This window comes from Vollenhovia emeryi, unplaced genomic scaffold (genome assembly GCF_000949405.1).
Source record: "Vollenhovia emeryi isolate VEMERY1.0 unplaced genomic scaffold, V.emery_V1.0 DF939329.1, whole genome shotgun sequence".
In the NCBI taxonomy this organism is placed as follows: domain Eukaryota; kingdom Metazoa; phylum Arthropoda; class Insecta; order Hymenoptera; family Formicidae; genus Vollenhovia; species Vollenhovia emeryi.
In genome coordinates this window covers 226,535-241,546 of record NW_011967037.1, presented here as the reverse complement: position 1 = coordinate 241,546, position 15,012 = coordinate 226,535, and the positions used below count along the sequence as shown (strand labels likewise).

At 30.2% G+C, this 15,012-nt stretch overlaps 4 protein-coding genes and 1 long non-coding RNA gene across 10 annotated transcripts in view; 1 reads left to right on the top strand and 4 right to left on the bottom strand.

Moving 5' to 3' along the window:
* LOC105558594 overlaps positions 1 to 1,301 on the bottom strand; it is a 4,493-nt gene extending 3,192 nt beyond the window's left edge. Inside the window, exons 1-2 of one of the 2 annotated variants that reach the window (XM_012006362.1) lie at positions 1,171 to 1,301; positions 523 to 796 (exon numbers count right to left, since the gene is read on the bottom strand). In XM_012006362.1, the coding sequence (XP_011861752.1) occupies positions 523 to 796; positions 1,171 to 1,227 (331 nt within the window). In that variant the 5' untranslated portion in view covers positions 1,228 to 1,301. The remainder of the gene's footprint in view (positions 1 to 522; positions 797 to 1,170) is intronic. The other variant, XM_012006363.1, reaches the window with a different exon arrangement.
* An 885-nt stretch (positions 1,302 to 2,186) lies between these two features.
* Positions 2,187 to 6,394, bottom strand: LOC105558595 (odorant receptor 43a-like). 2 transcript variants are annotated; one of them, XM_012006364.1, is made up of 7 exons: positions 6,343 to 6,394; positions 5,542 to 5,811; positions 4,961 to 5,429; positions 4,772 to 4,871; positions 3,947 to 4,066; positions 3,149 to 3,304; positions 2,187 to 2,322 (listed from the first exon to the last, which is right to left on the bottom strand). In XM_012006364.1, exons 1-7 carry the CDS (start codon positions 6,371 to 6,373, stop codon positions 2,266 to 2,268), a joined length of 1,203 nt encoding a protein of 400 aa, XP_011861754.1. In that variant the 5' UTR covers positions 6,374 to 6,394; the 3' UTR covers positions 2,187 to 2,265. The 2 variants fall into 2 exon arrangements, with proteins under 2 accessions (XP_011861754.1, XP_011861756.1); XM_012006366.1 differs by having other exon boundaries at positions 5,542 to 5,815; positions 6,343 to 6,387.
* Positions 6,395 to 6,786: 392 nt separating this feature from the next.
* LOC105558603 overlaps positions 6,787 to 15,012 on the top strand; it is a 44,750-nt gene continuing 36,524 nt past the window's right edge. For both annotated transcript variants that reach the window (XR_001008685.1, XR_001008684.1), the window contains exon 1: positions 6,787 to 6,906. This is a non-coding gene — a long non-coding RNA (uncharacterized LOC105558603). The remainder of the gene's footprint in view (positions 6,907 to 15,012) is intronic.
* Positions 7,484 to 10,227, bottom strand: LOC105558596 (odorant receptor 67c-like). 2 transcript variants are annotated; one of them, XM_012006367.1, is made up of 7 exons: positions 10,174 to 10,227; positions 9,482 to 9,755; positions 8,707 to 9,175; positions 8,518 to 8,617; positions 8,215 to 8,334; positions 7,715 to 7,870; positions 7,484 to 7,577 (listed from the first exon to the last, which is right to left on the bottom strand). In XM_012006367.1, exons 2-7 carry the CDS (start codon positions 9,660 to 9,662, stop codon positions 7,521 to 7,523), a joined length of 1,083 nt encoding a protein of 360 aa, XP_011861757.1. In that variant the 5' UTR covers positions 9,663 to 9,755; positions 10,174 to 10,227; the 3' UTR covers positions 7,484 to 7,520. The 2 variants fall into 2 exon arrangements, with proteins under 2 accessions (XP_011861757.1, XP_011861758.1); XM_012006368.1 differs by lacking the exon at positions 8,215 to 8,334.
* On the bottom strand, positions 10,826 to 14,660 carry LOC105558597 (odorant receptor 23a). 2 transcript variants are annotated; one of them, XM_012006369.1, is made up of 7 exons: positions 14,484 to 14,660; positions 13,814 to 14,083; positions 13,004 to 13,472; positions 12,818 to 12,917; positions 12,482 to 12,601; positions 11,567 to 11,722; positions 10,826 to 10,998 (listed from the first exon to the last, which is right to left on the bottom strand). In XM_012006369.1, the coding sequence occupies exons 1-7, from the start codon at positions 14,512 to 14,514 to the stop codon at positions 10,942 to 10,944; spliced, it is 1,203 nt and encodes a 400-aa protein (XP_011861759.1). In that variant the 5' UTR covers positions 14,515 to 14,660; the 3' UTR covers positions 10,826 to 10,941. The 2 variants fall into 2 exon arrangements, with proteins under 2 accessions (XP_011861759.1, XP_011861760.1); XM_012006370.1 differs by having other exon boundaries at positions 13,814 to 14,087; positions 14,484 to 14,517.

Below are 15,012 nucleotides of genomic sequence, written 5' to 3'. Positions count from 1 at the left end.
TGAGCCAATAAGTGCACGGAGGAGCGGAAGGCCGGACTCGGCAGCATGCAAAATGGTGTGTTTGTTGACATCTCTAGCGAACGCGTTCGCCCGCTCACCGCTCCCCGCTCCCCGCTCGTCACCGTCTCTCATCAATCGATGCGTGACTCCACCTCTCGCAGTCGATTTTTCAGAGATGTCAACAAACACACCATTTTGCATGCTGCCGAGTCCGGCCTTATTGGCTCAGACGTTTTTCTGAATTAGGCGATAATAATTACGATTTTGTAAAATTTTATATAACTTTTCTTCTCAGTTTAACCCAATCTACTATAATCTTTGGGGTCGTCCATATCGAATCTGACACCCTGTATATGTTATTATAGTAATAAAAGTAAATTTTGTAATCTGGGATTTTGAATGCCATAGTATTCATAATATAAGTCTTCTTACATTATTTACGCAAATTAACTTATTTTATTTTATTTGTCAGCATATTCTTTATCATATTTAATAACTAAACAATATGTGTTTAATAATTACCTTCCTTTTTCCACCAAAAAATTCCGATTCTTATCGTACAGCTTATGGCCGGTAAAGTGAGTTGTAAATTGTCTATCATTAGCATGATATCTCCCGAAATCCTTATCAATGAATGTATAGAAGGAATCACCACGCCAAACATTACTCCCAGGAATACGATGAACGCCCGAAAATTACACATTAACTTCTGTCGAGGGCTCTGTGCGGTTTTAGGCCAAAGCCCAATAAAATTTAAAGTCAGACGATTTAGTTTCACCGCCCATTCGAAATCTACCTGTAGAAACTTCAGTAAGTCGCAGCTCATGAAAAGAATCAACATTTATTATAAAACGTGTAACATGGTAGGCTTAGTAAAGTGCATAAAATGGAATATTTGAACGCAACTGTTTTTATATGAAAAATTAACAATTATTTTTTATTAGTGAATAATTCAAAAGTTATTTATCATGTAGTAAATGATTTACTTTAAATACTTGTGATGACTGTGATGATATGAAATGGCTAATATTTATTAAAATATTAACGTATGGTAAACTCAGCATAATAATAAAAAAATTATATTTTTATTAAAAACAACAAAATAAGATGCCACAAAGTTTTTTAGAAATTTACTCCCTTTTTGGTCACAACAATCACAATGTTAAGCACCTTGATATACGGTATATTTCGATCCTTCCATATTGAATGTTGTCTAAAGAATGGCATCTGCTTCCTTTCCAGAAAATAACGTTTCTTCTATGCAGTAGGAGTCGTTTCGCACGCATGCTCTCTGTGTTACTCATAAGTATCGAACGATCAACTTGCAGAAATAAGTTTTAAAACTTTTAAATATTCTGCCTCCCTTCATTTTAAGTATTCAACGCTAAACATCACGCGAAGTAATAAAAAAAGTTTTCGTAATACCAGATCGTTATGTCACATAGAAAACGTCCGTGTGGACACTTGTTATATTCACACGTTTTTGCTATCAGTTATAACTTATAACAGAGCTCTCGACGATTTGCACTTCGCGGTTGATATTAACGAATCAACGCATGTCTCTCCCTACTCGAGTCGCTTGTCAACCGTAACCAGCGTTGACTCGTAAAAATCAGCCGATCAGTGCAAATAGTGGACAGCTTTGGATTATAACATTACTATACTTGTGTTAGCAATGGACTACGTAGAATCCATCGTTGTATGTACACACATAGTCTTTAGTTTTTCAGGTAAATAAATATTCCGATTACGAACAATGATATCTAGTTATTAAGTGTGTGAGAAATATTATAAATACATTAATTCAAAATAACAATATGTTATAACTTCAATAGCCCAAATATTGATGTTTTAATTATTGAGTAATATTCTTTTCTTGTCATTTATTCTTTATCGATTATTGACATTTAGTCATTTAAGAATTTTTTAAACGTGAAACTGGTGTCTCACGTAACCGTTGAAAATTTGGATAAAAACAGACGAGTCAGCATAGCTCACATACTTTCCTATATTCCCACATACATAATTAATATGGACTTGTTTCGTAAAAATTTCATATTTTTCTGGTTTGAAAGAGAAAATTGAGTTTAATCGCAGATTGTTTTGCTTCCAATTATCTATAATAGTGAAAATTCCAACACACTTCTATCAAATCATGCAGTAAAATCTATCATTTATTTGCTTTAATATTTACACTACCCTTAGCTTATTGCACTTTACAAAAATAACATGTTAGTAGAAAAATTTTAGCTTTATCAGATATTTCTAATAACTTCTCGTCGTATGTAAAAGAGACACATATCCGACCGATGTTTTTATTAACTGAAAAATATATCTTATTAGTCATGATTAATAATGTACTACATTTGTAATTACACATAAGGTTTAAAATATGTGTGTTGGGTGGGGGATATGCGCGTGCGTGTTGTGCGTGTGAGCGCGTGTGCACCTGATCGTTTACATCTGGCTTGTACGACGCGTACCGAAGAATGACTATTGGGACACAAATTTATTCCAATCTACCTCCATATTTCGATTTGTCACATTTATGTCAGACCCTATACATATAAGATGAAGTTCACAGAGGTAGACATGATACACACACACGCACACGCACCCACAATGGATGTTCCGAAATTAGAGGATAATAAGATTGCAGCACGAAAGTTTCGTGAAAAAGTAAGTACTGAAATTACATTTTTGAAAATGTGCCATTTTTAAAAAGTGCCAATTTTTTAAAATAATATTTTAAGTATATAAAAGTTTAAAATATAACCAATATATGTGTTGATTAAAGAGTCATTTGTCTGCGTGTCGCAATGGTATTAGATATCAAACGCATTCGCGATTACCAACAAATGACAGATGTTCTAATAGGTGTGAATAACCCTTTAACTAATACTTATGCTTAGTTGTTGTACTTTAAACTCTTACATAGGTATACTTAAAATACTGCTCCAATTAAAAATATAAAATGCACTTTTATTGCTTAATTTTATACAAACTTTGTGCTGCACTATCCTCAAATTTTGGGATACCTAATAAATGCAATAAAATGTAAATTATATTGAAGAAAAATATTTAAATTATGATGTCATTTTCAAATACTTTGGCACAATCATTATAATTAAGCACTAAAATACCTTACATTGCAAAATGTGGTCATTGTTAGGGGAAACATTTTTCCAGCGGTGAGATAAATCGGTTTAGCTCCTCTCATGAACAAAAACAACAAGTTGCGTGCAAGCTTTGGATCCACGGAATACCATTCATTACTGTAGGCTCCATAATACAATGCATCACACTAAAAAGTGATAAAAGTTTATTTAATTAAAATTATATACATATATATATATTATACTGTAAGGAAAGTAATTTAGCCATTGATGCTCAAGCAATTTGTGCTCTTATGTAAATTATATATTAATATGTTCATGTAAATCAAGAATGCAACAGACAACTAATTTATCTACTTAAAATGTTTTAATAAATACAACTTCGACAAAATTAAATTTAATACAAATGACATTATATCATCATCAAAATGTTATATTTTCATACTAATTTTATTTCTGTTATGTGCTTATGTATAATAAGGGTTGAATTTTATATTAACACTAACATCTTTCTTAAATGTCATCTAAAGGTCCATTTACATATATTCGTGAGACGCATCAGTGCCGTATCCGCTCAGTTCCGTGCTTTTCTACCAATATAGTCATGGAAAATATTGTCCTTTTGTTTTTTAACTTGTTCACACGCCCTGCACTATTTCGTATTTCTTAAGTGTGAATAACCGTTACTGATACGTTAGAAATGTCACTGACACGGCACCGAATATGTGTTAATAGACTATACATATACATCTTAGTAATATAAATGTAAAGTAAAACAGAACACATATAACTTATACAATGGTTATTGACAAATAAAGAACGTAACTTACTTTGGCCACCAAAAATTCGCCTAGAGCGCAGTATAAACACACATGTCCAAATATATTGAAAATCGTGGATACAAAGTATATCAAACTTGCTACTGATAAATCATTTCCTTCGTCGAATAACTATTAATTTAGAGAATACATAAGAACATGTGATAAATCATAATTAAAAGTAGTTTAGTTACTTATCATAATGCATCGTATAAATTTACAGCCATTGACAAAATTATTAAGCACCCGTCTAATCATTATACTAATCATTATCATCATCACCTAGAAGATTTCTGCTTTAAAAAATTGTTTAGTTACACGTTAATTGCTCCTATACAGTAAATCATTCTTAAACAATAAAAATGTTTCTAGTATTCCATTCAGTACAGTATACATTGGAAATTTAAGGGTGTTACTTTTATGCACCCACACCTATAATTTGGTGAAGAATTTTTTATATGCCTCTTTCCGTTCAAAATCACAACATATCACTTAATATACGTTACTGCACACATTTCTCGCAATTTAAAAAGATTATTTTTAAACAGCAAGAAATGTCTAAATGACGTTTTGTATCAATTCACGTGTCGTGATTTAAAACAGAAGAATCCAAAAAGTGCTTCATCAAACTACGCATACGTAATATGTATATAATATGTATACAATAATAAAAGTAGCACACTTAGTTTGCAGGAAAATGATCAGGCGGGTGCCTAATAATGTTGTCTATAGCAGTAGCAACATACTTAAACTTCATAACTTATTTAGTATTCTTTAGTTTTGCGTTTAAAATGTGTTAATCAGCAAAGTTTTATGTGTAAATATTTGCACACTCACGTTAATTATCCGGAAACCGAAGAAAGCTAAATGTATTGCAAAATATACGAACAAAGCTAAAAGTGTTATATTATATGTGTCTTCAACAATCTCGATAGCCCTATAAAACATACCATTTGTAATAGAGACATTTAATTAACACACATATTTCATGCAAATTAATTACGTGAATTTATATAAATATCAAACCTAAGTAAACTAATATGCTTTGCTACACAGCTCTTTAGCATAGTGTGAGAAATGATATATTTATCCAGATACGTCAAACGATTTTTAAGAATATCCAATTGACCGCATATATGGAAGATTAGTAATCCAAGAAAATTGTCGATTCCAGAATAAGACATCATCGCGAGAACCATGCCGATTGCTTGACTGAGAAACGTTAATTCGTACTGCGGTCTTTTCGTTATATCATAAATATAATATGATTGTAGAGGCATAGGTCTGCCTGGATCAGTAATATTGGGTGTCAGTCTCATTGATATTCCAAAAGTCGGGAGAACGATAGAAAAGAAGCATGCTACTCCCATTATGCAGTAAGCGCAAATAATAATAACGCGTGCATACTGCGCATGTCTAATCATGATCTTTCTGTCTTGAACAGTTTTCGATTTTACCCAATCCTCCACGATCATATTCATGATCGGTACGATAGCTTCAAAAGTGTCAATGTTAAATATGAAAATGCGTATTGAACAATGTTATTACAGTAAGAATTTGTTATCATATTTTATAACTTAACGATATGGGTTTAATAATTAGCTTACCTTCCTTTTTCCACCAAAAAATTCCGATTCTTATGGAACAGCTTATAGCCGGTAAAGTAAGTTGTAAATTGTCTATCATTAGCATGATGTCTCCCGAAATCCTTATCAATGAATGTATAGAAGGAATCACCACGCCAAACATTACTCCTAGGAATACGACGAACACCCGAAAATTACACATTAACTTCTGTCGAGGGTTCTGTGCAGTTTTAGGCCAAAGTCCAATAAAATCTAAAGTCAGACGATTTAGTTTCACCGCCCATTCGAAATCTACCTGTAAAAACTTCAGTAAATCGCAGCTCATGAAAACAACCAATCATGTATATGAACCAAATTTAATGCAAAACGTGCAACATTAGGCTTGCTTCCTGTTGCTACACTGGTGAACTAGTGCATTGAATTCGAGTAAAACAAGTATATTTTTTCTCAATCTACTTTACAGCACTAGTTCACCGGTGCAGGAACAGAAAACAAACCTAGAGTATGTTTAATAAAGTGCATAAAATGGAATATTTGAAAGCAAGTGTCTTTATATAAAAAATTAACAATTATCTTGTATTAGTAAATAATTAAAAGATTATTTAAAATGCATTAAATGTCTATTAAAAATGATTTCTTTAAATACTTATGATCACCATAATGATATGAAATGGTCAATATTTATTAAACTATTATGGTATAGCAAACTCTGCATAATAATTAAAAAATAATATTTTTTTAAAAACACCAAAATAAAATGCCACAAAGTTTTTTTAGAAATTTACTGCCTTTTTTGGTCACAACAATCACAATGTTAAGCACCTTGATATACGGTATATTTCGATCCTTCCATATTGAATGTTGTCTAAAGAATGGTATCTGCTTCCTTTCCAGAAAATAACGTTTCTTCTATGCAGTAGGAGTCGTTTCGCACGCATGCTCTTTGTGTTACTCATACGTATCGAACGATCAACTTGCAGAAATAAGTTTTAAAACTTTTAAATATTCTGCCTCCCTTCATTTTAAGTATTCAACGCGAAACATCACGCGAAGTAATAAAAAAAAGTTTTCGTAATAGCAGATCGTTATGTCACATAAAAAACGCCCGTGTGGACACTTGTTATATTCACACGTTTTTGCTATCAGTTATAGATTATAACAGAGCTGTCGGCGATTTGCACTTCGCGGTTGATATTAGCGAATCAACGCCTATCTCTCCCTACTCGAGTCGCTTGTCAATCGTAATCAACGATAGGCGTTGACTCGTGAAAATCAGCTGATCAGTGCAACTAGTGGGCAGCTCTGGTTTATAACATTACTATACTTGTGTTAGCAATGGAGTACGTAGAATCCATCGTTGTACATACATAGTCCTTAGTTGCGCAGGTAAATAAATTTTCAGATTGCTAACATTGATATCAAGTAAGTAAATGTGTGAAAAATATTACATATATGTACTTACAAATACGTTAATTCAAAATAACAAATGTTGACTTCAAAAACTCATACGGCATTATGTTTCAATTATTAAGTAATATTCTTTTCTTGACATTTATTCTTTTAATAGTACATTATTTTCTAGTTAACGAGATGCGTATATAATTCATAATAAGAAGTTTAGAAACTTGAAACTCGTGTCTCACGTAACCGTTGAAAATTTGTATAAAAACAGCCGAGTCAGCATAGCTCACATTTTTCCTATATTTCCATATGCATAGTTAGTATATAAATTAATATTTAACAATTGTATTTGGGGCGAAAAATGTCATATTATCTGCAATTTTTCAAGTCTGAAATACAAAATTGAGTTTAATAGCAGATTGTTTTGCTTAGAATTATTGTATCTATAGTAGTGGAAATCCCAACACATTTCTGTCAAATCATGCAGTAAACTCTATCATTTATTTGCTCATTTTTATATTTATATACACAACACTTAGTTTATCGTATTTTACAAAAATAACATATTATTAGAAAAAGTTTAGCTTTATTAAACATTTTTAATAACTTCTCGTCGTATGTAAAAGAGACACATATCCGACTGACGTTTTTATTAACTGAAAAATATATCTTATTAGTGACAATTAATAAAAATACATTTTTAATCGCATATACAGTTTAAAACGTGTGTGTGTGGGGGGGGGATATGTGCAATGCTTTAGCACAATAATTGTAATTAACTAAAATACCTTACATTGCAAAATGTGGTCATTGTTATGGGGAACATTTTTCCAGCGGTGAGATAAATCGGTTTAGCACCTCTTATCAGCACATGCAACAAGTCGCGTGCAAGTTTTGGATCAACAGAATACCACTTATTACTGTAGGCTCCATAATACAATGCATCACACTGAAAAGTGTTAAAAGTTTATTTAATTAAAATTATACACATGTGTATTATTCTAAGAGAAAAGTAATTTAGTTATTGATGCTCAAGCACTTTGAGTGTTCCCCTTTAAATTATTTATCAATATATTCATATAAATAAAGAATGCAATAGATGACTAGACAACCAACTTATCTACGTGAAGAGTTATAATATATACAACTTTTACAAAATTTAATTTAATATAAATGATAAAATGTTCAACATCAATACATTTGAATTTTATTGAATTGCATTGAATTTTATTGTACTTTAAGAGCACATCTAACTTGTGTACTGTTTACATAAAACTAAAGAATGTAACTTACTTTAGCCACTAAAAATTCGCCTAGAGCACAGTATAAACACATGTGTCCAAATATATCGAAAATCATGGATACAAAAAATATCAATTTGGCGAGAGATAAATCATTTCCTTCGTCGAACAACTATTTAATTTAGAGAGTATGTAAGAATATATAATATTTTACAATTAAAATTATTTCGGATATTTCTCGTAATGCAGCGTGTAAATATAGTAAAGTAACTTAAATGTCCAAACTTTTTATTTACTTTTGCGTTAAACATTTATTAATAAGCAAATCTGTATATATAAATGTTTACATACTCACACTGATAAGCTGGAAACCGAAGAAAGCCAAATGTATCGCAAAGTATACGAATAAAGCTAAAAGAGTTATATTATACGTGTCTTCAACAATCTCAATAGCCCTGTAAACAATACCTTTTGTATTAGAGATATTTAATTAATATAAATACTTCGTATAAATGATTTAGGTAAATTCATAAAAATATCAAACCTAAGTAAACTAATATGCTTTGTCACACAGCTCTTTAGTATGGTATAAGAATTGATATATTTATCCAGATATGTCAAACGATTTTTAAGAATATCCAGTTGGCCGCATATGTGGAAGATTAGTAATCCGAGAAAATTGTCGATTCCAGAATAAGACATGATCGCGAGAACTATGCCGATTGCTTGACTAATATACGTTAATTCGTACTGTGGTCTTTTTGTTATATCGTAAATATAATACGTTTGTAGAGGCATTGGCTTGCCTGCATCAGTAACATTGGTGGTCGATCTTATTGACATTCCAAAAGTCGGAAGAATGATTGTAAAGAAGCATGCTACTCCCATTATGCAATAGGCACAAATAATAATAATGCGTGCATTCTGCGCATGTCTAATCATAATCTTCCGATCTTGAACATTTTTTGATTTTACCCAATCCTCCGCGATCATATTCATGATGGGTATGATAGCTTTAAAAATGTCAATGGTAAATATGCAAATGAAAATTGGATAATACAACTAAATTCAACTAAACACTGTGCCCATTATGTAATGAAAATGTTAAAATAAAAAGAAATCAATATTATTGTATTTTTTAGAGCAAAATACTATATATATATTATTATAGTAATAAAAATCAATTTTATAATCTGGGATTTTGAATGTACAGTGTTCACAATTTAAGCTTTCTTACATTATTTATATAAATTTGATTTTATTTGTAAGCATACTCTTTATCACATTTTATAACGATATGGGTTTAATAATTAGTCTACCTTCCTTTTTCCACCAAAAAATTCCGATCCTTATCGTGCAGCTTATAGCCGGTAAAGTAAATTGTAAATTGTCTATCATTAGCATAATATCTCCAGAAATTCTTATTAATGAATGTATAGAAGGAATCAGAACACCAAATATCAGTCCCAGAAAAACGATAAACACTCTAAAATTACACATTAACTTCTGTCGAGGGCTCTGTGCAGTTTTAGGCCAAAGTCCAAGAAAATCTAATGTGATACGATTTAGTTTCACCGCCCATTCGAAATCTACCTGTAGAAACTTCAGTAAGTCGCAGCTCATGAAAAGAATCAACCATGTATATGTATAAACCAACATTTATGCAAAACGTGTAAGATAGTATGTTTAGTAAAATGCATAAAATGGAATATTTAAAAACCACTGAGTTTTATATTAATGTACCAAATCACTAATTACTTTTTATTAATAAACAACTAAAAAATAATTAGAATGTAGTAAATGTCTATAAACATAATTTACTTTAAATACTTATGATGACTATAATGATTTAAAGAATGGCTAATATTTATTAGAATATTAAGTTATGGCAAAATTCAGCATAATAATAAGAAATAACATTTTCATTCAAAACAATAAAATAAAACGCCATAAAGTGATTTATAAATTTACTGTGTACTTTGTCACTCACAGCAATGACAACGCTAAGTACCTTGATATGCGGTGTATTTCGATCTTTCCATGTTGAATGTTATCCGAAGAATGGCATCTGCTTCCTGCCCAGAAAATAACGTTTCTTCTATTCAGTAGAAGTCGTTTCGCACGCATGCTCTTTGTGTTACTCATAAGTATCGAACATTCAACTTGCAACAATAAGTTTTAAAACTTTTAAATATTCTACCTCCCTTCGTTTTAAGTATTTAACGCTAAACATCACGTGAAGTAATAAAAAAAGTTTCCGTAATAGCAGATCGTTATGTCACATAAAAAACGCCCGTGTGGACACTTGGCATATTCACACGTTTTTGTTATCAGTTATAGCTTAAAACATCACTATACTTACGTTGGCATGGACTATATAGAATTCATCGTTAGGCATAGTCTTTAATTTTACAGGTAAAGAAGATTTCAAATTGTTAATATTGATATTTAGCAATTAAGTTGCGAAAAAATTAATTACAAATACATTAATTTAATATGACACATGTTGTTTGTGATAAAAATTTATACGTTTTAAATTAATTATTCAAAAATATTTATGAATTATTAAAATTCTTTTAGTGATGTTTAGTTTTTAATGATTATTGACATTAATTTTTTAAATAGTAGAACTTCATAAAGTAGAACTTTATATTTCTGTTAAATCGTGCAGGAAAATCTATATTTTATTTGCTTATATAACATTTTAATATTTACACTCAGTTTATCGCTTTCTAAAAATAACATATTCCTACAACAATTTTAGCTCCATTTGATATTTCTAATAACCTCGCGTCGTATGTAAAATAGATATATATCCAACTGACGTTTTCATTAACTGAAAAATATATCTTTTTAGTATGGATAATTAATATTGTAATAAATTTATATTCACATTTAAAATGGAGGTGTGAGTGCGGGCGATTGTAAATGCGCGCGTGCGTGTGGAGGGTGTCCAACGTAAAAATGACCAACTAGAAACGATAGGGTGGAATAAACTGAAGAAAAAAGTTACGAACCACTTCGTAAAATTCGCAATAGTTATCGAGTAATAAACATCTGAGCGAATAAGTGCATGTAAAGCGGTGTGTGTGGGTCTTAATTGTGGATCTCGGCGCGCGCTCATTCGTCCCATTTCAAAAATTAATTTCTCGTTTATTATTGAAAATATCACAAAATGGTACGGGACTTTTTCGTATATGTCTGTCCGTTCTACCTTCTCACAAGTTGCAAAACTTTCTCGCAAAACTATGTATGATTCATCCTGTATGAAGTTGCAATAAATTATTTATAAATTATTAAATTAGTGAAAAGTGGATTACTATTTGGAAAATATTTAAATTGCGATGCCATTCAAATTCTTTAGCATAGTGCAATAATTATTATTAAGCACTAAAAAATTTTACATTGCAAAATGTGTTCATTGTTATGGGGAACATGTTTCCAGCAGTGAGATAAATCGGTTTAGTTCCTCTTATCACCAAAAGCAACAAGTCGCGTGCAAGTTTTGGATCCACGGAATACCATTCATTACAGTAGGCCGCATAATACATTTCATCACACTAAAACGTGTTTATGATCTTTATAATTAAAATTATATACATCGTTCCATAAGAAAATTAATTTAACTATCGATTTTAAAGAAATTTATATTCTCATTTAAATTGTATATTTATAGAAAAAATCCCCCTATTAAAAGATAGTCTTGTAATATAACATAACAGGTTTTCGACTTTTAAATTTAATGTAAAACATTTTTTAAACCGATTAAACAATTTAAAAATAAACTTTCCATTACAAAGATTTCACGCCAAAGACAATACATTCGTGGTGGAACCAACAGATGATGTCTATTAATTTTGTTCACTCTTAGCAAAAACCCAGCTATATCATATTCGGAACTATCTCATAATAGTGGACTGTCCTCTATGTATATTGTCATGTAATTTGTTTATATGAACACACAATTGTATATATATTTACATATGTAATGAATGGAACAATTAATTTCTTTACTTGAAAGTTTTATTAAATTTTTCAATATATTTTTAATGAATGCATATGATTTAATATAAATAACATAAAAATATTATTAACTTATTTCTATAATATATTTTACTACCGCTTTTACTTTGGCTATTCCCTGTTTATGCACGATATATATTGAGTGGTACTTTAATATCATATAAATATCATATAAATATCATATTAATATCATATAAATTAAATATCATACAAATCATATAATAACATAAATATAAGCAAAACAGAGCATATTTAACTAATGCGATGTTTACATAAAAGTAAAGAATGTAACTTACTTTGGCCACCAAAAATTCGCCTAGAGCACAGTACACACACATATGTCCAAATATATTGAAAATCGTGGATACAAAGAATACCAACCTTGGGATTGACAAATCATTTCCTTCGTCGAACATCTAATAATTTAGAAAATATATGAGAACATGTAATAATTCAGAATTACAATTATTTTAGATATTTTTAATCATACATAATATAAATTATAAACAGTACAAGATTAATATAATACAGATGTTATTGCGTTAATAACTTTTAATATTTATTCTTGAGGTGAAAATTGATTAATAAGTTGTAAGTAGATCAAAATTATTAATAATAAGTTCCATACTCACTGTAATTACCCCGAAACTAAGAAGAGCAAACAGTATTGCGAAGTATACAAATAATGATAGAAGTATTATTCTATATGTATCTTCGACAACCTCAATAGCACTGTAAAATATAACTTTTGTATTAGACATTTGATTAACTACATATTTCATGCAAATTAATTATATGAATTTATATAAATATCAAACCTAAGTAAACTATTATGCTTTGCTACACAGCTTTTTAGCATAGCTTGAGAATTGATATATTTATCCAGATATGTCAAACGATTTTTAAGAATGTCCAGTTGGCCACATATATGGAAGATTAGTAACCCGAGAAAATTGTCAATTCCAGAATAAGCCATGATCGCGAGAACTATGCCGATTGCTTGGCTAATAAATGTTAATTCGTACTGCGGGCTTTTAGTTATGTCATAAAAATAATACGATTGTAGAGGCATAGGTCTGCCTGGATCAGTAATGTTGGGTGTCAACCTTATTGATATTCCAAAAGTCGGGAGAACGATAGAAAAGATGCATGCTACTCCCATTATGCAAAAAGCACAAATAATAATAATGCGTGCGTTCTGCGCATGTCTAATCATGATCTTTCTATCTTGAACATTTGTCGATTTTGCCCAATCCTCCGCGATCATATTCATGATCGGTATGATAGCTTCAAACGTGTCAATGTTAGATATGTAAATGCATATTGAACAACACAACTAAATTCAACTAATTGTAAGAACTACATATGTCCATTATACAATAGAGATATAGTAAAATGAACAAAAATTAATATTACTTTTATTGTAATTATTTGCAGCAAAACTACTATATGTCTATGTTATTAAAAGTAATGAAAACAAATTTTGTAATCTGGAATTTTTATACACAGTATTCAAAATTTAAGTTCTCTTACATTATTTATATAAATAAAGTTATTTGATATTATTTATAAACATATTCTTTATCACATTTTATAACTTAACGATATGGGTTAAATAATTAATTTACCTTCCTTTTTCCACCAAAAAATTCCGATTCTTATCGCACAGCTTATGCCCGGTAAAGAAAATGGACAGTTGTCTATCACTAGCAAAATATCTCCAGAAATTCTTATTAATGAATGTATAGCAGGAATCAGAACGAAAATTATTACTCCCAGGAGTACGATGCATGCACGAAAATTGCACATTAACTTCTGTCGAGGGCTTTGTGCGGTTTTAAGCCAAAGTCCAATAAAATCTAAACTCTTACGATTTAGATTCACCGCCCATTCGAAATCTACCTGTAGAAACTTCAGTAAGACGCAGCTCATAAAAAGAACCAACAATGTATATAAACCAACATTTAATGCAAAACATGTAAGATAATATGTTTAGTAAAATGCATAAAATGGAATATTTAAAAACTATTGAGTTTTATATTAATATAACAAATCAACAATTATCATTTATTAATAAATAACTAAAAAATTATTAGAATGTAGTAAAGGTCTATAAAAATGAGTAACTTTAAATACATATGAAATTACACGGCTGATATTTATTAAAATAATTAGGTATGGCAAAATTCAGCATAATAATAAAATCATATTTTCATTAAAAACATCAAAATAAAACGCTACAAAGTCTTTTATAAATTTACTGTCTTTATCACTCACAGCGATGACAACGCTACGTACCTTGATATGCGGTATGTTTCGATCTTTCCATGTTGACTGTTATCTGAAGAATGACATCTGCTTCCTTCGCAGAAAATAATGTTACCTTCTATTCAGCAGAAGTTGTTTCGCGTGCATGCTTTTTATGTTATTCAATAGTATCGAACAATTAACTTGCAACAAGAAATTTTAAAACTTTTAAATATTCTGCCTCCCTTCGTTTTAAGTATTCAACGCTAAACATCACGCGAAGTAATAAAAAAAGTTTCCGTAATAGCAGATCGTTATGTCACATAAAAAAACGCCCGTGTGGACACTTGGCATATTCACACGTTTTTGTTATCAGTTATAGCTTAAAACATCACTATACTTACGTTGGCATGGACTATATAGAATTCATCGTTAGGCATAGTCCTTAATTTTACAGGTAAAGAAGTTTTCAAATTGTTAACATTGATATTTACCAATTAATTTGTAAAAAATATTAATTACAAATACATTAATTTAAAATAACAAATATTGATTGTGATAAAATTTGTATGTTTTAAAT